The following is a 22,821-nucleotide window of genomic DNA, read 5'->3' on the forward strand; positions in this document are numbered from 1 at the left end:
CTCCTCCTCCTCCTCCTCCTCATGTGTGAAACTTCCTTTTTTGATTTCTATTGTTATCGTTTGATTCATTTTGTCTTATTGAGGTCAGGAGTCGGTGATGATTGTGGTTCAAATATTACGATGACCACAGAACGTGTTTCTCTCCATCCAACAGCATGAACATGAAGTAAACATGTGGGACGTTGAGGGAAGTATTAGTCACAAATTATTCATCACATTATTAGATGATTTATTAATGTGCCGTCCTTCAATATGTTCCTTTGTTCATCATTCACACAAAAGGCCAAAGTGGACTGTATGTAATGCTTCCTCGTGTTCTTATGTTGAGTCTGTAGCGTCGTCTTCTGGTCATTTCATTTCTTTTTCTTTCATGTTTTTCTCTTTGCGGTAGTTTTGAGATGTTTTCGGTTGTTTTGTGTCTCTGTGTTAATTTGGACTTTCTGTGTTTGGTTTTTGTGTTTTTGTAGTTGTTTTGCGACTCTTTGAGGCTCCTTTTGTCCCTCCGTAGATATTTTGCGTTTCTTTGAAGGTTGTTTTGTGTTTCTTCGTTTTCTGTCTTTTTGGAGTATTCTTTTATCTTGTAGTCATTTTAAGACTCTTTAAGGCTATATTTCTGACTCTGTAGTTGTTTTGCGTTTCTGTAAAGGTCGTGTTGTGTCTCTTTGTAGTCGTGCTGTGTCTCTTTGTAGTCGTGCTGTGTCTCTTTGTAGTCGTGCTGTGTCTCTTTGTAGTCGTGTTGTGTCTCTTTGTAGTCGTGTTGTGTCTCTTTGTAGTCGTGTTGTGTCTCTTTGTAGTCGTGCTGTGTCTCTTTGTAGTCGTGCTGTGTCTCTTTGTAGTCGTGTTGTGTCTCTTTGTAGTTGTTGTGTGTCTCTTTGTAGTCGTGTTGTGTCTCTTTGTAGTCGTGCTGTGTCTCTTTGTAGTCGTGCTGTGTCTCTTTGTAGTCGTGCTGTGTCTCTTTGTAGTCGTGTTGTGTCTCTTTGTAGTCGTGTTGTGTCTCTTTGTAGTCGTGCTGTGTCTCTTTGTAGTCGTGCTGTGTCTCTTTGTAGTCGTGTTGTGTCTCTTTGTAGTCGTGTTGTGTCTCTTTGTAGTCGTGCTGTGTCTCTTTGTAGTCGTGCTGTGTCTCTTTGTAGTCGTGCTGTGTCTCTTTGTAGTCGTGCTGTGTCTCTTTGTAGTCGTGTTGTGTCTCTTTGTAGTCGTGCTGTGTCTCTTTGTAGTCGTGCTGTGTCTCTTTGTAGTCGTGTTGTGTCTCTTTGTAGTCGTGTTGTGTCTCTTTGTAGTCGTGCTGTGTCTCTTTGTAGTCGTGCTGTGTCTCTTTGTAGTCGTGTCCGTTTGTTGTTGTGGAAACGTCGGGAGAAGGTGATCCGTGTGTCGCTGAATGTTCCTTCAACACGAGGACTGCGTGGGACGAAGCGCGCGGCGCCTCACGGCTGATTAAGCTTTGTGAGCGTGTGGAGCTGCACTCTCAGGACTCCTTCGTCCATTAAGGCTCCGAGGAGTTAAATCAGGCGTGCGCCCCCCCGCCGCTCCGCTCACCTCGCATTAAAACAACACTGGACACTAACAGACCTCATGAATATGCAGAGCAGCATGAAACTTCATTTCTGTTTGTTCCACAGAGGAGAGAAGAAGTCACACTGGAGACCAGCGAAGTGTTGGTGAGAGTTCAGCTCCGTATGTTCGGTGGTGAAGTATTTAAAGAGCAGCTTGAAGCTGCTGATGCTGGAGGATATCTGGGAACAAACGCTCGGTGGTGTTCTCCACACGAGGCTGAACCAAAAAGATCTAAAAGACGTGATGAGAGTCTCCCTGATCGTAGTCCTGCAGATTAGAAGAGCACGTGATGGAAACCTCCTCCAGCCAATATTCATGTAGAACACAAACCAGGTGAGCTAACGATGCTAACGCATAGCATCGCTAGCTGTGACGTCAGATACGTGTTAATCAGAGCGACGTGTCCTCATTCAACGCTTTCTATCTCACGAGTTTTAACACGAGAGTCCAGCCACACGAGTCTCTTTCAGCTCGTTCCATGAACACATGAACACATGAACACATGAACACATGAACACATGAAGTATTACTGTCTGTCCTGAGCGACGCTGTGGTGTTCTCGCTGGTCGTCGTCGACAGAAGTGAAACTGAAGTTGCTCATATTGATGGAATGTTTGCTCATAGTCTGACTGGATGAGTTCAGAGTCATTATATCTAGTCCACTGACTACAACCTGTCTCTGAGGGATTATGGGAAATGAAGTGTTGTGATTGTCTCTTTTTAAATGACGTGAATGTGATTAGAAGTAACAGAAACCAGCTGCTCCTCAGAACAAAACCTCTTCATCCTTCTCTTCTTCTTCATCACTCTGTCGGGTCTGAAACTCTCCGGAGACGTTCGTTCCTCTGATGTCTGTCCTCAACAAACGTCCAGAGATGTGGTTCATCATATAAACGTTATATCTGTGTGTGTGTGTGTGTGTGTGTGTGTGTGTGTGTGTGTGTGTGTGTGTGTGTGTGTGTGTGTGTGTGTGTGTGTGTGTGTGTGTGTGTGTGGTGAATGGGTTCTTCTGGTGAACGGATCATGTTGAGATGAAAACATGTGATGTGTTGATTGAATCCATGGCAGCATTCTACTTCCTGTTTACGCCCCTCACAGTTTAAACCAGGAGACAAACCTCCAGTTTAAAGTTCTCCAACGCTTCACGTGTTAAAGCTGCATTCTCTCTAGTGACCACCAGGGGGCGACTCCTCTGGTTGTATAGAAGTCTATGAGAAAATGACTCTACTTCTCTCTTGATTTATTACCTCAGTAAACATTGTAAACATGAGTTTATGGTCTCAATCTCTAGTTTCAAGTCTTCTTCAATACAGCATGATGTTCATTTAGTAAATGATGGTCCATTTAGAGTCACACAGACCATAAAGCAGGGGATGCTTTAGGGGCGGGGCTACACAGTGATTGACAGGTCTCTACCAGAGACTATGCGGCGTCTCTACGTCATGAAGACTACGTTCACTTCTTCTGTACAGTCGATGGTTTCATCCCAAACAGAACAAAGACGAAGACGAGAAGAGTCCGTTAACCATCTTCATCTTCATCAGTTTGTTCCGGCGTCTTCATGGAGGACTGAGGTCATGAAGCGGTCTGACGGCCTTCAGACAGGAAGCTGTCAGCTCGTCTTCAGAACGCCGCCGTGACTGAAGCGTTGTGAAGAGCATGAACAGACCATAATAACACCATCCGGCTTTATTACAGAACCGACCGCTGAGGATGAAGACAGAGCTGCTGTAGAAGTGAAGCCCGCGGCTCTTCGTGTTCCGTCTTCACCTGGATTTGCTCGTCTTCTTCGTTTGTAACGTTTACATTTCGTCTCCGTCAGCTTCCAGCGTTCTGTATGTTTTGTCAGTCTGACAGTTTCCCTTCGTTACCGCGGCTCTAATCCTCCTCCATTCTGGGATGTAATTCAATCTGTCAAGCAGCAGCTTTGTCTACAGAGTGCAGTCGATTCCTTCCAGCTTTTTCTTCTTCTGCAATCCAATTTGAAGTCCTGATGCCCCCCCCCCCCCCCCCCCATGGTCTCTGAAGCCTCTGAAGTTTCTTTAGTTCTTCTGTTTTTATTCTAGTTCACGTTCTGACGAACAACAGGAAGCGTTTTAGTTTCAGCTGAAATAGTTTCACATGTTGTGAGAGTTCACTTAATAACCGTCTGTACAGTAAACGAGACGCCGCAGCCAGCGGGCAATTAGCGTAGCTTAGCATAAAAACAGCAGGACGCAAGCCGCTCTGACGCTCACTAATTATCACGTTGCAGCTTTTTGTTTTTGAATCCGATCAGAAGCAGAAATATTTGTGGTTTTACTGCAAAGTCAGTGAAGCTGCAGCTCCACGGATCCTCAACCGCCGGAGTTATTACCAAGAGTTACATTTATTTGTGCGTTTTCCTACAAAAGTCCATCAATTTCTCCTCGTTGCTGTCACAGCTCTGCCTCTCTATCTCTCACCCTCCTCTTCATCGTATATACTGTGTATATATACTGTGTATATACATGTATATATACTGTGTATATATACATGTGTGCGGCTCATATTCACTCTCTGAGTCTCTCTCCTGTGGACCAGCAGCTCTGTGCGCTGTCAGTAGAGCTGCAGTCTGATGAAGAAGAGCAGGAGGAGCAACATCATGAAGGTTTCTGGAGATGAAGAAATATCTTTGAGAGAAGCTGTTTGAAGGAATGAAAGAGGTCCAACACGTCCTCCAGCTCTGGATCCAACCCTGCAGACGTGGTCCTCGTGTCCCATCGTGAAGCGGTCGCTCACTGAGTGATGGAATATTATGTTGTGGTGATAAAAACACGTCTCTGATTATTCATCAGCTTTCTGATCTTTTAAATAAACCAACGTTCTCCAGCAGACGTCTGGACGAGCATCATGTTAGCGTCTACAACCGCTCACTGACACGGCGTCACACACACACACACACACACACACACACACACACACACACACACACACACACACACACACACACACACACACACACACACACACACAGAAAACGTCCCGAAGAGGAAACTCTGAATACGAGACCTGAAGCAGGAAACTGGTCCAGATGTAGTCTGAGCATCGAACCTGTGACCTTCCTCTCAGCTCGTCTGCTGCAGAGGATTAAAACACTGTGTGTGTGTGTGTGTGTGTGTGTGTGTGTGTGTGTGTGTGTGTGTGTGTGTGTGTGTGTGTGTGTGTGAGGGGAAGTACAGAGCTGAAGTTGATTTGCCTCGAATAAACACAGAGGGGTGCAGAGACACACACACACACACACACACACACACACACACACACACACACACACACACACACAGTGTTTTAATCCTCTGCAGCAGACGAGCTGAGAGGAAGGTCACAGGTTCGATGCTCAGACTACATCTGGACCAGTTTCCTGCTTCAGGTCTCGTATTCAGAGTTTCCTCTTCGGGACGTTTTCTGTGTGTGTGTGTGTGTGTGTGTGTGTGTGTGTGAGGGGAAGTACAGAGCTGAAGTTGATTTGCCTCGAATAAACACAGAGGGGTGCAGAGACACACACACACACACACACACACACACACACACGGAGCCCTGAAGGATCCTAAAAATCATCAAATGGCTTCAAAGAGTATGCGGTTGCCATGACAACTGTCATAAAAAAGGCAATTAGGAAGCGATTAGAGCTGATTGGCTCTCTAACGGTTTGACGAGAGAGCGGAGAACAGACTCGTAGTACTGTAGTACTCGCTCTGCTGCAGTACACCAGTGGAGGTAGAAGTACACGAGTGTAGTTCAGGTACTTGAGACGTTGACCTACATCTCTACACCATCGACCCGCTGAGCTCCTCCAGCCAATCAGCAGTCAGTCTGAGCTCAGAGACAATCAGAACCACATCATGTGCTCTTCAGCTCCTCTTCATCAGCTCCTCTTCTTCAGCTCTCTGTGAGCACGTGTTGCTAACGGCGCACGGCTAAAGGAGTCCAGGAGGAACTGATGTCTGTGAGCTTTGGTTCCACAGTAGCAGCATCATCTTCAGTGTTTCAGCATCTAAACTGATCTGCTTCCTCTGGAGGAGGAGATCTCTGGTTAGCATGTAGCTCAGAGATGCTAGCACGGCTCTCATTGGCTCGCAGACTTCTTCTCTCAGCCCCATCGTCTTCTGCCCTTAACGCCCTGTTACCGTGGAAACACAACAAACTACAGAAGAAGACGAATCGGACGAAGATTACAGATGTGCTGCTTTGACTTCTTCGTTGGTATTTTTATGTAACGTGTGCTGGAGGACAGAGAAGTTCTCTGAAGCTTCACTTTCTCTCTCGCTCGCTCTCATTTTGACTCCTCTGTCCTCCTCCTCTTCCTCCTCCTCCTCCTCCTCCTCCTCCTCCTCCTCCTCCTCCTCCTCTTCCTCCTCCTCCTCCTCCTCCTCCTGGAGCTCTAACCACAGCTGACAGCTGAGCCGGTGAAGGGAAGTCTCTCCTTTTCTTTTCCTCCTGTGAGAGGAGGAGACGGAGAAGGGAGGAAGACGAGGATGCGTGCAGACTCCAGACTGAAGGAACGCTGCTCATCGCTCCTTCGTTCACTTTAACGAGCAGCTGAAGAGAAACCCAACGTGTCGTTAAACGCCTCGGTGTCCACCTGATTTATGTTAAAGATGACGTTTAAGAGCGTCTTTTACTGAGTTTTTCTCGGGGTATTGAACGCCTCCTCCTGTAACGCCAGCTGTTTGATTCACTTCCTGTCTGACAGCTGCTGTCGTTTCTACCATCAACACAACTTCTCATCTGATGAATCCAATCAACACGTTACGCATGTGTACAACAACCAACAGTGTGTTTGATGGAACTTAAGACCAAACTGGATCATGTAGACCATGTAGACCATGTAGACCATGTAGATCATGTAGACCATGTAGATCATGTAGACCATGTAGACCATGTAGACCATGTAGACCATGTAGATCATGTAGACCATGTAGACCATGTAGACCATGTAGATCATGTAGACCATGTAGACCATGTAGACCATGTAGATCACGCTGCTTCACAAACGCGCTCCGTCTGGTCTCTGGTCTGGTCTCTGGTCTGGACTCTGGTCTGGTCTCTGGTCTGGACTCTGGTCTGGACTCTGGTCTGGACTCTGGTCTGGACTCTGGTCTGGTTTCACTCTCCAGTGTTCATGAGGCTGAAGATGAGGTCATCAGAGGAAACATCTGATCAGCTGTTCTGAAGCACTTTCTGCTTCTCGTCTCGTTTAAACTTAAAAGACGTTTATTCAGCTTCAGGTCAGAGCAGACCTGAAGAAGGATGGAGGATAAAAGGAAGGAAGGAAGATAAGAGACAAGGAGGCGAGGAGAGAGAAAGAAGGCCTTAACGAAGGACACAGTGATCTCCTCCTTCCTTCCTTCCTTCCTTCCTTCCTTCCTTCCTCCCTCTTCTCCTCTGCAGTGAAACACATGAACTCATTTCCTGTAATGTTATTCTCGGCTCCACAAAGTGCTTTTCTTCTTAAGTGCTTTTGTTACGAACTGTTTCGCTGAACGATCGGTTGTGACGTGAGCAGGAAGCTGCTGACGAGCCGGATTGTGAACCCGGGACCCGAGAACCAGAACCAGCCGGTCCACCGACGCCCCGGTGACAGCGGCCATTAATAAAACATGTCGACGATGTTTGTTTCACCTTCATCTGCTAAAGTCAACGCGTCCAGAGGAGGGAAGCAGCTCAGTACGTACTCAGGTCCTCTTCTCTCAGCTTTGTTGCTCAACTTTCACTTTCTTCAAAAAGAATTTACAAAAGTGACGTAAACATCTCCAGAAGCACAACAGATCCCTTCAGTTATTAAAGCGTCGCGCATTAAATACATATTTACCTCTAAGTCTCTGCGTACATTCAGCTGATGGACCTGTACTGAAGTGGAGTACTTGCACTGTGTATTAGTACTTGCACTGTGTATTAGTACTTGTACTGTGTATTAGTACTTGTACTGTGTATTAGTTCTGTTCCTGCAGTAGAGGATCAGGTCTGAGGACATCTGGTTCTGGATCAGATAGAAACACCTTGCAGGACTATGGTTGTAGATGATGGATTATAACGAGAGCAGCTGGAGACTCACGAGCAGAACTTTAAACTATAAAACACAACGAGCTGTTTAATGTTGGCGGTAAATTAATTTTTTAACTGCGGAGATAAAAGTCTTCATGCTGCTCAACATCGTTTACCAAAGTACTGCACGAGTACAACGTTGAGGTACTTAAATATTCATAACTTTAGTTATTCTCCCGGTCAAACACACAATCACAGGAGTTCATGAGATCTGATTTTCAAACATTGTTGAATTGTTTCTCTTGAATCTTCGTTTCATTTGATTCGTTTTGCTCTTTTGAGTATAAAGTTGTATTCGCTGCTCTACATCCACAGCTCAATGCTTCTGCATCATTCATTGTCCAATTTGTTTTGTTTTAAGGAAAATAAAAGTTTATAAACAGGATACATCATCAACAGTCTTTTCAAAATAAAGTCGATTGAATCATTTTTTATTGTTAATTTAAGACACACGACCTCCAATGAAAGTTGTATTTGTGGTTCTAACTCTCGTCAACATGTTGACGTGAATACAGTCAGAACCATCGGACCCGTGAAGAGCAACACGTGTCCGTCTGCAGAGGAGTCAAACATCAAGAACACTCGTTCACGTGAACACGTTTCTCTCTGCTGCGTGAGCACAGCGCTCTCATCATTTATTCATCCTCCCATCGGCTTTCATGGAAAAACCGCAGATTAGCAGCATCATTCTTTCATGAGCTCGCAGGCCGTTTGGAACGATTGTTGGTGGGACCTGAAGGCCACAGCGGAGCTCCACCTCACGTCAAACAGGACGAAGTGGAACCAAACCAACATGAAATGTTGATGTGAACGCGGATTCAAGAGGACCGGTTCAGAGTCTGTGACGGGGACGATTAAACCCAAAGCAGCTAATCTACACATCTCATCAGGTTTCAGCCGTGTGAAGACCTTTGTGATTGTTCTCACGTTTGATGCTCAAAGTCAAACTCATTTTGCTGAAATCACCTGCCCCCCCCCCCCCCCCCCCCCTCAGGTCTGAGATCAGTTCTCTGACCTCCAGCTGTCGGCTGACTGTTCTTCTCCATCTTCAGACAATGAGTCTCCTCCATGAGTCCAATCAGCCAGATCTCCTGATGTCATCACCGAGCAGCCTTCAACCAATCAGCTGTCAGATCAGACGGCGAGCCGACGCCGTGCTGTTTGTGCTGCCTCGGCTAATTAAAGACGGAGATGATTAGAGTCTGAATGATCTGGGCTTTGGTTTAGTTTAGTGTCCTGTTTTATTTTGAAGGTCCCTGTGTTTGTTTCACGTTCTTCTTCTGTGGTCACCTGTGTTGTGTTACCTTGTTTTCCTTCCACCAATCAGCTGTCAGCCCTCAGTGTGTTTGTCTGGTTCCTTCCTTGTGTATTTATATTGTGTCTCTTCGTCTGATGTGTTTCCTGTTTGCTTCTCTCGTGCTGTTTCCGGATTCACATGATCCTGAGGTTCTTTTCCCGTTTTGGGATTTTCATTTGTAAGTTTAGTTTTCAACATTTCTTCATTAAAATCACAGTTAATAATCCTTCTGCTCCTCCAGTCTGTCTGCTTCTGGCTCCATCCTGGTTTCAGTTCTTCAGACTGTGACCCAGGAGGATCCTGATCAGATGTTGAACCTCCTCAGCTGGTCCCTTTAGACCTGAAGGATCATGGTCTCTACTCGGAGCTCCTCTCCTTATCTCTGAAGCTGAGCCTGGACTCCCTATGAAGGAAGGTCACTTGAGCTGTTTGTGTCCTCCGTCTCACAGCTGGAGGTCTGAAGGTAGGTGGACTGGTGGATCTCGAGCTTTGGCCTCTGGCCCTACAGGATCCTTCTTGTCTCTGTTTGACAGTCACTGGTGATGAAGATCCCGAGATACTTGAGCTTCTTTGTGTTCAGTGACTCACTCCAAACCAGAGAAGACCATGAACTTAGACCTGCGGAGGTTCTGACCCTCATCCCGACCGCTTCGATGGTAGACTATGAAGAACAAAAACACTCCTACAAGCTGTCTTCTTCACTCGCATTCAGAGATATTTTGTGACAATGTTTCAGTACATCGACCTTCATCACGTTACTATGAGACTAAATATCTCTGAATGCAAGTGAAGACGTTTTTTTGTTCTTTAAAATCTGTCATTTGAAAATCTTGCTAAACAGAATTCACAGACGTCACTGAACTGTTTTCTATCAAAGCGGTCGGTAAAAGTGAAACTGAATGTGAGATTGTAGACTTTCAGCTGCTGGATGGAAGCGAGATGAATGAGAGCAGAAGTCGATCGTCCGTCCGGTTTCAGTGGCTCCACCTACGCTGCCGTCATCCGTCGGTGGAGAGCAGACGAATCCATCAGACGAGGAGGATCGGTTCCTCTCTCTCGGGGTCGTCTCAGTGAATTGGCTGAACAGAGAGAATAGAAGGAGATTATTCCTTGTGTGGGTAAACTGTGGAGGGATAGAAATCACACAGACCAACAAGTTCACACTGTGGCTGCTGATGAAGAACTCATGTGGACTCATGTGTTATTGTGAGGATGGAGAGAGGAGGCGGAGCTTATAGATGGATTCAACAATAGAAGAAATGAGACGAACAAAACATCAAATACACAGGAAATCACTTTGGTTCAGACTGAAATATATATATATATATATATATATATATATATACTGTGCATATATCATATATAGATGAAGACAGAATGTTTTCTATTATTGTGCATTTTTTAATTTATGTTTTTATATTTTTACTCTGCTGTTTTTATTGCCTACCTGTATCATAATGCTGCCGTAGTGAAACAATGTCCCCTTGTGGGATTAATAAACCAACCATCCATCCAACCAACCAACCATCAACCCAACCATCCAACCAACCAACCATCCATCCAACCAACCATCCATCCAACCAACCATCCATCCAACCAACCATCCATCCAACCAACCAACCATCCAACCAACCATCCAACCAACCATCCAACCATCCATCCAACCAACCAACCATCCAACCATCTATCCAACCAACCAACCATCCAACCATCCATCCAACCAACCAACCATCCAACCAACCATCCAACCATCCATCCAACCAACCAACCATCCAACCATCCATCCAACCAACCATCCATCCAACCAACCAACCATCCAACCATCCATCCAACCAACCAACCATCCAACCATCCATCCAACCAACCATCCATCCAACCAACCAACCATCCAACCATCCATCCAACCAACCATCCATCCAACCAACCATCCAACCAACCATCCAACCATCCATCCAACCAACCAACCAACCAACCATCCAACCAACCATCCATCCAACCAACCAACCATCCAACCAACCATCCAACCAACCAACCAACCAACCATCCATCCAACCATCAATCCAACCATCCATCCAACCATCAATCCAACCATCCAACCAACCATCCAACCAACCATCCATCCAACCATCAATCCAACCATCCAACCATCCAACCAACCAAGTGTTTTATAGTAACTATACACGTACTAATATATATATGAAATGTATTCCATGCAGTCAGCGTTAGAGGATGTTGAGTGTTTAATGTGAACATGTCGGTCATATTATCTGAATCAGAGAAGTGTTTCTATTGCTGTTTACTTTCGTGTTGATGCTAATTTAAATAAAATGTATTACAGTAGAACTTCGTTAAATTACTGCCTCATGTAATAGAAGTGAAAATATTTGACTGAAAGTAAGAAATTACAGCTAAGTGTATAACTGGGAGTTAAGTGCAGGAGGAATCCCAACAAACCAACATGTCTGTTCAGTTCCTGCTGTTCCTCCATCCACGCGCTCTGCAGGACGTGCTGCTGCTCTACTATAAGGGGGGGCGGGGGGGGGGGCGGGGGGGGGCGGGGGGGGTAGTTGGGTACAGAAACAGTGAACAAACACTGTGACACTCAGAGTCGACGCGGCTGCAGAGCTCTGCGCTCCAACTATGGATGTTTGATCAGAGCCGCAGAGAGAGAAGAACCGACGCGGACCGCCGGTGGATGAGCGCGTCTGTTCGCCGGGCTGCGGTGGATCTGTGCCCGGCTGTGAATGGGATTACGCCGGTTTGTTCAGCGTCTCCCGTCGGTGCTGCTGGAGGAGGAAACATGCGGCCGCAGAGCTCCGCGGTCCCCTCGGTGCTCCTCCCGCTGCTGCTGCTGCTGCTGCTCGGGCTCTGCAGCGGCACAAGTTTCCCAAGTAACATCCACATAGGTGAGTGAGCGGCGGGCTGCGGGGGGCCGGCTCCCCGGGGCGCTCCGGGACCAGCCGGAGGACCCGCGGGGGGATCTCGTTGTAGTGTTCCTTTAATATCTTAAATATTTATATTTGCTCCTATATTTCTATTCAATCACGAGCCTATGCGTTCATGTAATCACGAGCCAATGAGTTCATGTAATGACGCACTGTGGAAGACTCTCCAGACTCCAATAATGACCTGTTTCCCCAAAATATATATCGTTATGTCTCTATAATGATAATATATATATATATATATATATAATTGTCATATTGTGACTTCATTGTGAAGCATAATGCTCCAACAATAGCAAACAGAAGTGAGTCCATGTAACAGTTTCATGGTTCCTGTAATAATCCTCGTATTGCTACAACATTCCTGGTATGACTAGTATCTGTTTAAGTAGCCCTCTCGTGTATTAATACTCACAGTATGTTAATATTCATATACTCACGTTTTGACTAGTATTTAGTATTTTGTGTTTATAGCATCTTCATGTCCCTACAACACGCAGTGAGCGATTTAAGTACATTATTCCAGTGACGGAGGTGTGTTCAGGTTAAAACTACAGTAATGTTCTACTACAGCAGCATTCTATGAAGCAGCACAGGGACAGAGTGTGTGTGGTGGTCTATGAACGGGTAGTTAAGATGTTTATGGTGTTTATAGTTATTGACTCAACGTGTTTATTGGTTCAGATTCATAATAGTTCAGATTCAGATGTTATTGGGCTACATTGTGCTGGTTGGTTCCTTTTCTTTCCTTGAATCTAGTTTCATAGATTCTGACAATATTCTCTTTATTAATTGATTGTTTAGTGAAATGTTAGAAAACAATCCTCAGAGCTGTTCATGTCTCCATTGTGCTCGTCTCATCAGAATAACAGTCCCACATCTTAAGATAGTGAATCCATGACAAATAAAGGATGAAATCCTCACATTAGAGGAGCTGATCGTTTGGGATTCTTTGCTTTAAAGATGACTTCATTGACTCGTTGAGCTCTGATGTCACACGTTCTACCGAGTCGATGAGCTTTGTTGACTTCAGTCTTCCTTTAATATTATTTCTCTTTTCATCTCAATCAGAACCGTTTATCAACCAGAGTACGTTTCACACTCAAAGGATTTTACATGAAACAATCAACACAGAAAATATGAAAATCTACAATGAAATATAAAATAAAGTGCACAAACAAACAGATCCCAGTAAAGGAGTGTGATGTAACACAGAACCACAGTTAGTACTTAGTACAGTACTGCACTAAGTACTAACTACAGTACTCAGTGAAGTAACAATTTGTGGCACTTTACTTGAATAATTTAACTTCTACTAAACTACAATTCACAGGTAAATATTGTGCTTTATGTGTTCCACAGATTCATATTAATGAAATACTTCAACAAATAAAAGATGAATTATTAAGACAAGAGAAGATATGATTGATCCCTCGGGACGATTTAACACGTTACTGTTTCATTGGAGGGATGAACACATGAATGCGTCAATAATCACAATACAATAATAGAACTATATCATAGTGAGTACTTTCACCTTTACTTTATTTACATTCTAATACTTTTGCACTTTTAGAATTGAATGCAGGACTTTAATTTCTACACTGTGGTAGTACTAGTATTACTACTATATATGTGTACTTCTACCACTGAGTGAGTCACCAGACAAAGGATTGTTACATCAAAGCAATATTATTGATGAATTCATGTCCGCTCGAGCTGCAGCTCTTTGAACTATTATATGTTTTCATAAAGTATTTTATAACTGAAGCTGTCAGATAAATGTAGAGTAAAACGTATAAAATGCAAAGTACAAGTACTTCAAAACGAGACCTAGTATAGTTACACACAGGACACTGTTCAGGATCCATGACCTGCACGCGCGTGGGACGCTCCCTCAGCTCTTTGATCTCGGGCCGGGTCGGTCACGCTCACAGTGGATCAGCTGTGGGCGGCCGAGCGCGTGACTCTCCCAAAGTGAAGCCATGATGCGATTCACCGGACCACCGGCTCCGGCTCCCCGCGCAGGTTCGGTGCTGATGAGGCATCGAGCCGAACTAACCGCTCAGACCGCACAGCCAGCAGAGTCCGGCTCATGAATACAGCATCCCATAATACTCCTGAAATACCCGCATACCGTATGTGAGCAGTGTTCAGAGGGTAACACAGAGTGTACTTTTGGGGTTAACCGTGTCAACAAGCACAGGTGGGATCATAAGATGTACAAGTACAAGTACTTCGAGGTACTCCAGCAGTTATCTGGCAGCTTTAGGTAGTTTATCAGGATTGATACATCAGACACGTTTTAACGGTGTTGTATCACTACTTTTATTTTCATTCATTGATGTTTTTCATTGTGTTCATCTCATGAGTGTTCAGATGTTCTTCGTCCCTTTAGTTTTACTATAACATCTGGAGCTCTTATTTTGAAGGTGTAATGCCGGAAAGAGTCACAGGTGGATTGTTAGCACGGTGACGCGTCTCTTCAAAACAAAGGACATTTGTAATATTAGTGTGTGTTTATCACCTGGAGGATGAAGGTAAAGCTTCGTCAGTGTTTCATGTGTTATTGTATTTAATATGAAGAGATATTAAAGCGTCTCTTTACTGTTTCACTAAGATAGCAAGAATGCTAAATTAGCTTTTTAGCACCTGTGGTTTCTGCTAGCAGCTCACTTCCGGTCGCTAACTTTTAGCAATCTGCGTCTGAACACGTTTTTAAGTATAAATAGTATTTTACTATCATACTGAATGTGGAATATAAAGTTCAAACTCCAGGTACTTATACTTTATACTACATCTCAGAGGTACATATAGTACTTTATACTGTACTACATCTCAGAGGTACATGTAGTACTTTATACTGTACTACATCTCAGAGGTACATATAGTACTTTATACTGTACTACACCTCAGAGTTACATGTTGTACTTTATACTGTACTACATCTCAGAGTTACATGTTGTACTTTATACTGTACTACATCTCAGAGGTACATGTTGTACTTTATACTGTACTACATCTCAGAGGTACATGTAGTACTTTATACTGTACTACATCTCAGAGGTACATGTAGTACTTTATACTGTACTACATCTCAGAGGTACATGTAGTACTTTATACTGTACTACATCTCAGAGGTACATGTAGTACTTTATACTGTACTACATCTCAGAGGTACATGTTGTACTTTATACTGTACTACATCTCAGAGGTACATGTTGTACTTTATACTGTACTACATCTCAGAGGTACATGTTGTACTTTATACTGTACTACATCTCAGAGGTACATGTTGTACTTTATACTGTACTACATCTCAGAGGTACATGTTGTACTTTATACTGTACTACATCTCTATTCTTATTATTTTCATCATGTGAAATGTTTTCTTGTTTTATTTGACAGTAAAATAATAAATTGAAAGATATTGAATTGATAAAGTAAAATAATAAAAGTCAGTAAACTCTCACATAGAGACATAGAAACCAGAGACTGAAACATTTAAAGCATAACGTTTATTGTTCTGTTTTCTGAACTGGAATGAAATGATGTGCTTCTCTAACATCTGGATGAGGAGCCTCAGATGCAGACATGTCGCAGCTGAAGAGCTCCATCATTTCTCTGGAACATCTGGCTGAGAGCGCTCCACAGCGGAGAGGCTTTTAACAGCTATCACCGCAAAGCAGCCGGCGTTCTCTTTAGTGCCGGTGGTGAACTCGGCCTCTGGTGTCGAGAGAGGAGCGTTGAGTCAAAGGCGGTGGAGTGTTGGACCCAACAGTCCCGCTGTGAGTGGTGGTCATCAGGACAGCAGCTGGTAAACGACATGGAGGCTTCATCCCAAACCCTAGGTCCAGAAGAAGTCCGGTTCATGCTGAGGTCTCTTCCTGTGGGACGGTGTGTTTAATCCTCTCTGTGTCTCTGTGGAACAGGAGGCCTCTTCCCCACCGGCTCCCATGAGTACGAGGTGTTTCGCTTCGCTCTGGCCCAGCAGCAGGACGTCCCCAAACTGGTTCCACAGGTGGACATGGTGGACCCGGGAAGCAGCTTCTCCATGACCTACGCCTGTAAGTTCAGACACACTCTACCTGTTCAGGTACTCTGTTCACTACCTGCTCAGGTACTCTGTTCACTACCTGTTCAGGTACTCTGTTCACTACCTGCTCAGGTACTCTGTTCTCTACCTGTTCAGGTACTCTGTTCACTACCTGTTCAGGTACTCTGTTCTCTACCTGCTCAGGTACTCTGTTCTCTACCTGCTCAGGTACTCTGTTCTCTACCTGCTCAGGTACTCTGTTCTCTACCTGCTCAGGTACTCTGTTCTCTACCTGTTCAAGTACTCTGTTCTCTACCTGTTCAGGTACTCTGTTCTCTACCTGTTCAAGTACTCTGTTCTCTACCTGTTCAGGTACTCTGTTCTCTACCTGTTCAGGTACTCTGTTCACTACCTGTTCAGGTACTCTGTTCTCTACCTGTTCAGGTACTCTGTTCTCTACCTGTTCAGGTACTCTGTTCTCTACCTGTTCAGGTACTCTGTTCACTACCTGCTCAGGTACTCTGTTCTCTACCTGTTCAGGTACTCTGTTCTCTACCTGTTCAGGTACTCTGTTCTCTACCTGTTCAGGTACCGTTTGTTCTTCTAGTGGTCTATGGGGCTTGATGACTCAGGTGCAGGTGTGTTTGTGTACAGGTGAGATACAGAAACGTCTTCAGGTGTTCAGAGAGAAAGAAAAGTGAGTTTGCGTCCTTAGCGTTAGCGTTAGCGTTAGCGTGTTCCTCATTTGAATGAGGCTCTTGCAGACTTGGCGGTGCGTTCGTGTAACTCTGTCCTCTCCGTCACGGGTCAGCTCATCCTCCAGCCCTCATGGGGCAGACTTGGGATTCAGGGAACACAGAACTAAAAGGAGGCTTTAAAGAAGAGGCTGCAGTAAGTGGACGTGGACCAGAGGGAGCTCAGAGCTAAATGGACCGCGGCCTCGGGGAGCGTTCAGCACACTACAGCAGGTTTACTGAACAACGTGCTGACCTGCTTCTATGCTCACCAGCAGGTTTTATTACACCTGAACGTCTCACGACCCCCAGGTCAACTCCAGACACACACACACACACACACACACACACGCCTACGCACACACACACACACACACACGCCTACGCACACACACACACACACACACACACACACACACACACACACACACACACACACACACACACACACACACATTTAAAAGAAAGTCTCTTAAATGATTAAATTGGTTTGATTTCCCGTAGTTTCTCTTTCATAAACACTTCACTGTAACTCTGTATAACTATGTTTTATTAATGTAAACATGATGTCATAAAACATGTATTAATACTTTATTCTCTCTAACCGGCAGCTTTTTCACTTCAGTCAACATCAATAAACATAAAGTTATAGTTACTGTAACTAAGTATTATAATTATATGGATCCATTCATTCATTGGATGGACTTTTACACCTCAAACTGAAAAGGCTGTTTTCCTCTTCTCACATCTTGTCTCTGTTTTTGATGAAGGATCATATTATATTCAGCACAGTTTTATTATAATAGCCCCCCCCAGTGTGTTGTTGTGTGAAATGTAAAGCAGCCGGAGCGTCTCCTCCGGTGAGACTCGACAGAGTTCTTCATCACGCTTTGAGCTGAAGAAACAAACAGTGTGAGAGCTGCTGCGTCGACACTCAGTCCTCGTCTCTCGTGTTCTACAGGAGGAGCTAACAGGGCTCTGTGTAGTGACGTCATCATGGTGACGTCACTCGTGTTACCAAGAATCCAGTTAGTTGTTGTTTTTATCAACCAGTGAACAGGAAGTGACCATATTTGGACTGAAGAGGAGAGACCAAAACCATGTTTATTTCTGCTGTAAAGTTGTTCATTTTAGCATTGAGGTCTATGAGGATCAACCCGGAGACAAGACAAACGTTCTCTAAAGTTCTTCAAAGCTTCATGTGTTAAAGCTGCATTCTCTCTAGTGTCCACCAGGGGGCGACTCCTCTGGTTGTATAGAAGTCTATGAGAAAATGACTCTACTTCTCTCTTGATTTATTACCTCAGTAAACATTGTAAACATGAGTTTATGGTCTCAATCTCTAGTTTCAAGTCTTCTTCAATACAGCATGATGTTCATTTAGTAAATGATGGTCCATTTAGAGTCACACAGACCATAAAGCAGGGGATGCTTTAGGGGCGGGGCTACACAGTGATTGACAGGTCTCTACCAGAGACGTATACGGCGTCTCTACGTCACTCCTCCTCAGTCCAGATGTGGTCACTTCCTGTTCACTGGTTGCAAAAAAAACAAGATGGCGACGGCCGGAATGCTGAACTTAAAGCTTTATAACGTCCACAAACCAACGTTTGACACCATGATGACTACGTCCGCTTCTTCTTCTCAGTCTTTGGGATCGACTCGCTGTCGTGAGCCTCGAGTGGACGTTTGAGGAACTGCAGTTTTTGACACTTTCAGCACCAGATGGTAGAAGTTTAAAAGACACATTTCTTCTGGATAGTGGACTCCACGACGTAATGTTTCAGTACCTACACCGTAGTAGACTCGAGTAGTACACCGTAGGAGTACACAGTGTACAGTAGAGACAGTAGTGTGCGTCTGTGGGGGGGTGCTGGTAGTGAAATGAGCTTCACCCTGAAACCTGCAGCTGCTCAGTAGACGTGTGAACATCAGCCGACGTCTCCACGAGGAGCCACTGAGCTCCAACACGCTGCTTCAGACCACGGTCACATGTCCGTGTCCGTTACGGCTGATTATAGAGTCGTGACTCCGCCTTCATGACCTGTGATGTCATCAGGAAGGAGGTGTTAGAAGTTAAACATCATAATTCATCTCTAATATCTGTTTATATTCATGTGTAAACATCTCCTTCAAACTACTGGATTTATTCAGGTTCATCACCAAAACTACATATTACAGACTGCATGTGAACACATCATGATAACGTTATAATGTAGCTTCAGCCAGTACTCATGTTCACTGAGCAGAGCCTGAAGGCATCATGATGTCACTGAATGAACCTCGTTGGTTAGCCGTTAGCGGTGCTGCTAACGTTACTAGCTCTCCTCTGATTGGTTGTTTACAATGAAACATGATCAGAGACTAGAAACACAAGTTCTACTGAGTCAGTGAAACTTTATTTACACTGTGATGGTTAACGATAAACTTTATTTACACTCTGATGGTTAACGTTAAACTTTATTTACACTGTGATGGTTAACGTTAAACTTTATTTACACTGATGGTTAACGTTAAAACTTTATTTACACTCTGATGGTTAACGTTAAACTTTATTTACACTGATGGTTAACGTTAAACTTTATTTACACTCTGATGGTTAACGTTAAACTTTATTTACACTGTGATGGTTAACGTTAAACTTTATTTACACTCTGATGGTTAACGTTAAACTTTATTTACACTCTGATGGTTAACGTTAAACTTTATTTACACTGATGGTTAACGTTAAAACTTTATTTACACACTGATGGTTAACGTTAAACTTTATTTACACTGATGGTTAACGTTAAACTTTATTTACACTGTGATGGTTAACGTTAAACTTTATTTACACTCTGATGGTTAACGTTAAACTTTATTTACACTCTGATGGTTAACGTTAAACTTTATTTACACTGTGATGGTTAACGTTAAACTTTATTTACACTCTGATGGTTAACATTAAACTTTATTTACACTCTGATGGTTAACGTTAAACTTTATTTACACTCTGATGGTTAACGTTAAAACTTTATTTACACTCTGATGGTTAACGTTAAACTTTATTTACACTCTGATGGTTAACGTTAAACTTTATTTACACTCTGATGGTTAACGTTAAACTTTATTTACACTCTGATGGTTAACGTTAAACTTTATTTACACTCTGATGGTTAACGTTAAAACTTTATTTACACTCTGATGGTTAACGTTAAACTTTATTTACACTCTGATGGTTAACGTTAAACTTTATTTACATTCTGATGGTTAACGTTAAAACTTTATTTACACACTGATGGTTAACGTTAAACTTTGTTTACACTGATTGTTAACGTTAAACTTTATTTACACTCTGATGGTTAACGTTAAACTTTATTTACACTCTGATGGTTAACGTTAAAACTTTATTTACACACTGATGGTTAACGTTAAACTTTGTTTACACTGATTGTTAACGTTAAACTTTATTTACACTCTGATTGTTAACGTTAAACTTTATTTACACTCTGATGGTTAACGTTAAACTTTATTTACACTGATGATTAACGTTAAACTTTATTTACACTCTGATGGTTAACGTTAAACTTTATTTACACTGATGGTTAACGTTAAAATTTATTTACACTCTGATGGTTAACGTTAAACTTTATTTACACTCTGATGGTTAACGTTAAACTTTATTTACACTCTGATGGTTAACGTTAAAACTTTGTTTACACTGATTGTTAACGTTGAACTTTATTTACACTCTGATGGTTAACGTTAAAACTTTATTTACACACTGATGGTTAACGTTAAACTTTATTTACACTGATGGTTAACGTTAAACTTTATTTACACTGATGGTTAACGTTAAACTTTATTTACACTGATTGTTAACGTTAAACTGTGAGGAGGGTCAGTACGGATCACATGAAGTCCAAAATGTTTAAAATTGCTGAAACCGAAACAAATTTAAGAGATGGTTAGCATTTGGATCAATAGTGAAAATCACACTTCAGTCCGTTTCTTTTCTGTCCTTTGAAGACGTTTACTGTCCCCGTTTATTCATCATTGATTAAATACAAGAGTTAGAGTTGCAGCTAATGATTATTCTGCCAATTATTTGTCCCTCAATCGTTTCATTGTTCTAGTCTTTAGAACGTGGGTAAATAGTAAAACTGTCTATTTCCTGAAGCTCAAGTCTTTAAATGTCTTGTTCACCTTCCCAAATCAACACAATAAAACATGACTGAAACGATTAATCGATTATTAAAACTCATCACATGAAGACATGAAACAAACCACGTTCTCATCATCACCTCTTCTTCTTCTGTGGTGCTTTAAAGCCACCGACTAGCTGTTTATATACATATACATCATCTATATGTGTATATATGTGTATATGTGTGTATATATGTGTATATATGTATATAATACTAATATCCAGACATCAGGATGGGATGGAAGCAGACCTTCAGACATGTTTTGGGTGGATTTGTTTATATATAAATGTTTGGTAGTGAGTTGAGCTTTGATTGACAGCTGTCATCTTCATTACATAGACTGACTCACACACTCACACACACACACACACAATGCAGAGCCAGCTGCCTGTCTCATCACCATCATGAGACAGACAGACAGTGACTAACCTGTCTTCCTGCCGTTCTTTATTTCCTCGTATTATCTCTTCACTTACGTCTTCACATTTGTTCACAAGATAATTCTCATTTGCATATATTTCATGCTTTATTATTATTTCCTCCCGTGTTGTTGCTTTGCCTCCACACTTATTATATTTATGCTTATTAAGCACCGCTTGTTTATTACCCGGCGTTCTGCGTTTGTATCTTCCTTTAATGTCCAGGAGAGATATTCAGAGTTCAGACGTCGCTCAGTGAGACATGAAGCGAGTCTGTCGTCAGCAGAGAAACAGCAGCGACCGCTGTGTTCCTCCTCACAGTGCTCCTCAGTCATCCACCTCCTCCTGAGGAGAAGAGGAGGAGGACTTATAACCATAAAGAGGATATGTGTTTAGCATTAATCTAGAAGTACGGTGGCTCTGAGAGCTCAAACCAGTGACTACATGTAGCTTTAACTGAGTAAAGCAAATAGAAAGGAGCTGAAAGCATCACAGTGTAAACTGATGAAGAGATCACACGGCTTCAATCTGACCAATTAGTAACGTTTTAGCCAGCTAACAGCTAACAGCTAACAGCTAACAGCTAACAGCTAACATCATTTGAATTGGCAGGCTAAGCTAAGCTAAAAGCTAACGCTAGGTTAACATCAGCCTGCACACACTGCCTGTCGTTGTGTTTCCTGTATTTGCAGCAACATTGAGTCAGATTGCAGAAGCTGTTACCAGTGTGATGAAGACTCTTTAGAGAAGCTGTTACCGGCGTGATGAAGACTCTTTAGAGAAGCTGTTACCGGTGTGATGAAGACTCTTTAGAGAAGCTGTTACCGGCGTGATGAAGACTCTTTAGAGAAGCTGTTACCGGCGTGATGAAGACTCTTTAGAGAAGCTGTTACCGGCGTGATGAAGACTCTTTAGAGAAGCTGTTACCGGCGTGATGAAGACTCTTTAGAGAAGCTGTTACCGGCGTGATGAAGACTCTTTAGAGAAGCTGTTACCGGCGTGATGAAGACTCTTTAGAGAAGCTGTTACCGGCGTGATGAAGACTCTTTAGAGAAGCTGTTACCGGCGTGATGAAGACTCTTTAGAGAAGCTGTTACCGGCGTGATGAAGACTCTTTAGAGAAGCTGTTACCGGCGTGATGAAGACTCTTTAGAGAAGCTGTTACCGGCGTGATGAAGACTCTTTAGAGAAGCTGTTACCGGCGTGATGAAGACTCTTTAGAGAAGCTGTTACCGGCGTGATGAAGACTCTTTAGAGAAGCTGTTACCGGCGTGATGAAGACTCTTTAGAGAAGCTGTTACCGGCGTGATGAAGACTCTTTAGAGAAGCTGTTACCGGCGTGATGAAGACTCTTTAGAGAAGCTGTTACCGGTGTGATGAAGACTCTTTAGAGAAGCTGTTACCGGCGTGATGAAGACTCTTTAGAGAAGCTGTTACCGGTGTGATGAAGACTCTTTAGAGAAGCTGTTACCGGTGTGATGAAGACTCTTTAGAGAAGCTGTTACCGGCGTGATGAAGACTCTTTAGAGAAGCTGTTACCGGTGTGATGAAGACTCTTTAGAGAAGCTGTTACCGGTGTGATGAAGACT

At 43.2% G+C, this 22,821-nt stretch overlaps 1 protein-coding gene across 1 annotated transcript in view; it reads left to right on the forward strand.

Annotated features, from left to right (window-relative positions):
- Nucleotides 1–11,711: 11,711 nt before the first annotated feature.
- LOC306704992 (glutamate receptor 1-like) overlaps nucleotides 11,712–22,821 on the forward strand; it is a gene marked incomplete at its 5' end in the record, with an annotated part of 49,220 nt that continues 38,110 nt past the window's right edge. The window contains 2 exons of the mRNA XM_079171628.1: nucleotides 11,712–11,817; nucleotides 15,789–15,923. Coding sequence (XP_079027754.1) covers nucleotides 11,712–11,817; nucleotides 15,789–15,923 — 241 coding nt within the window. The remainder of the gene's footprint in view (nucleotides 11,818–15,788; nucleotides 15,924–22,821) is intronic.

Source organism: Pholis gunnellus (genome assembly GCF_910591455.1).
Source record: "Pholis gunnellus genome assembly, chromosome: 13".
NCBI lineage: Eukaryota > Metazoa > Chordata > Actinopteri > Perciformes > Pholidae > Pholis > Pholis gunnellus.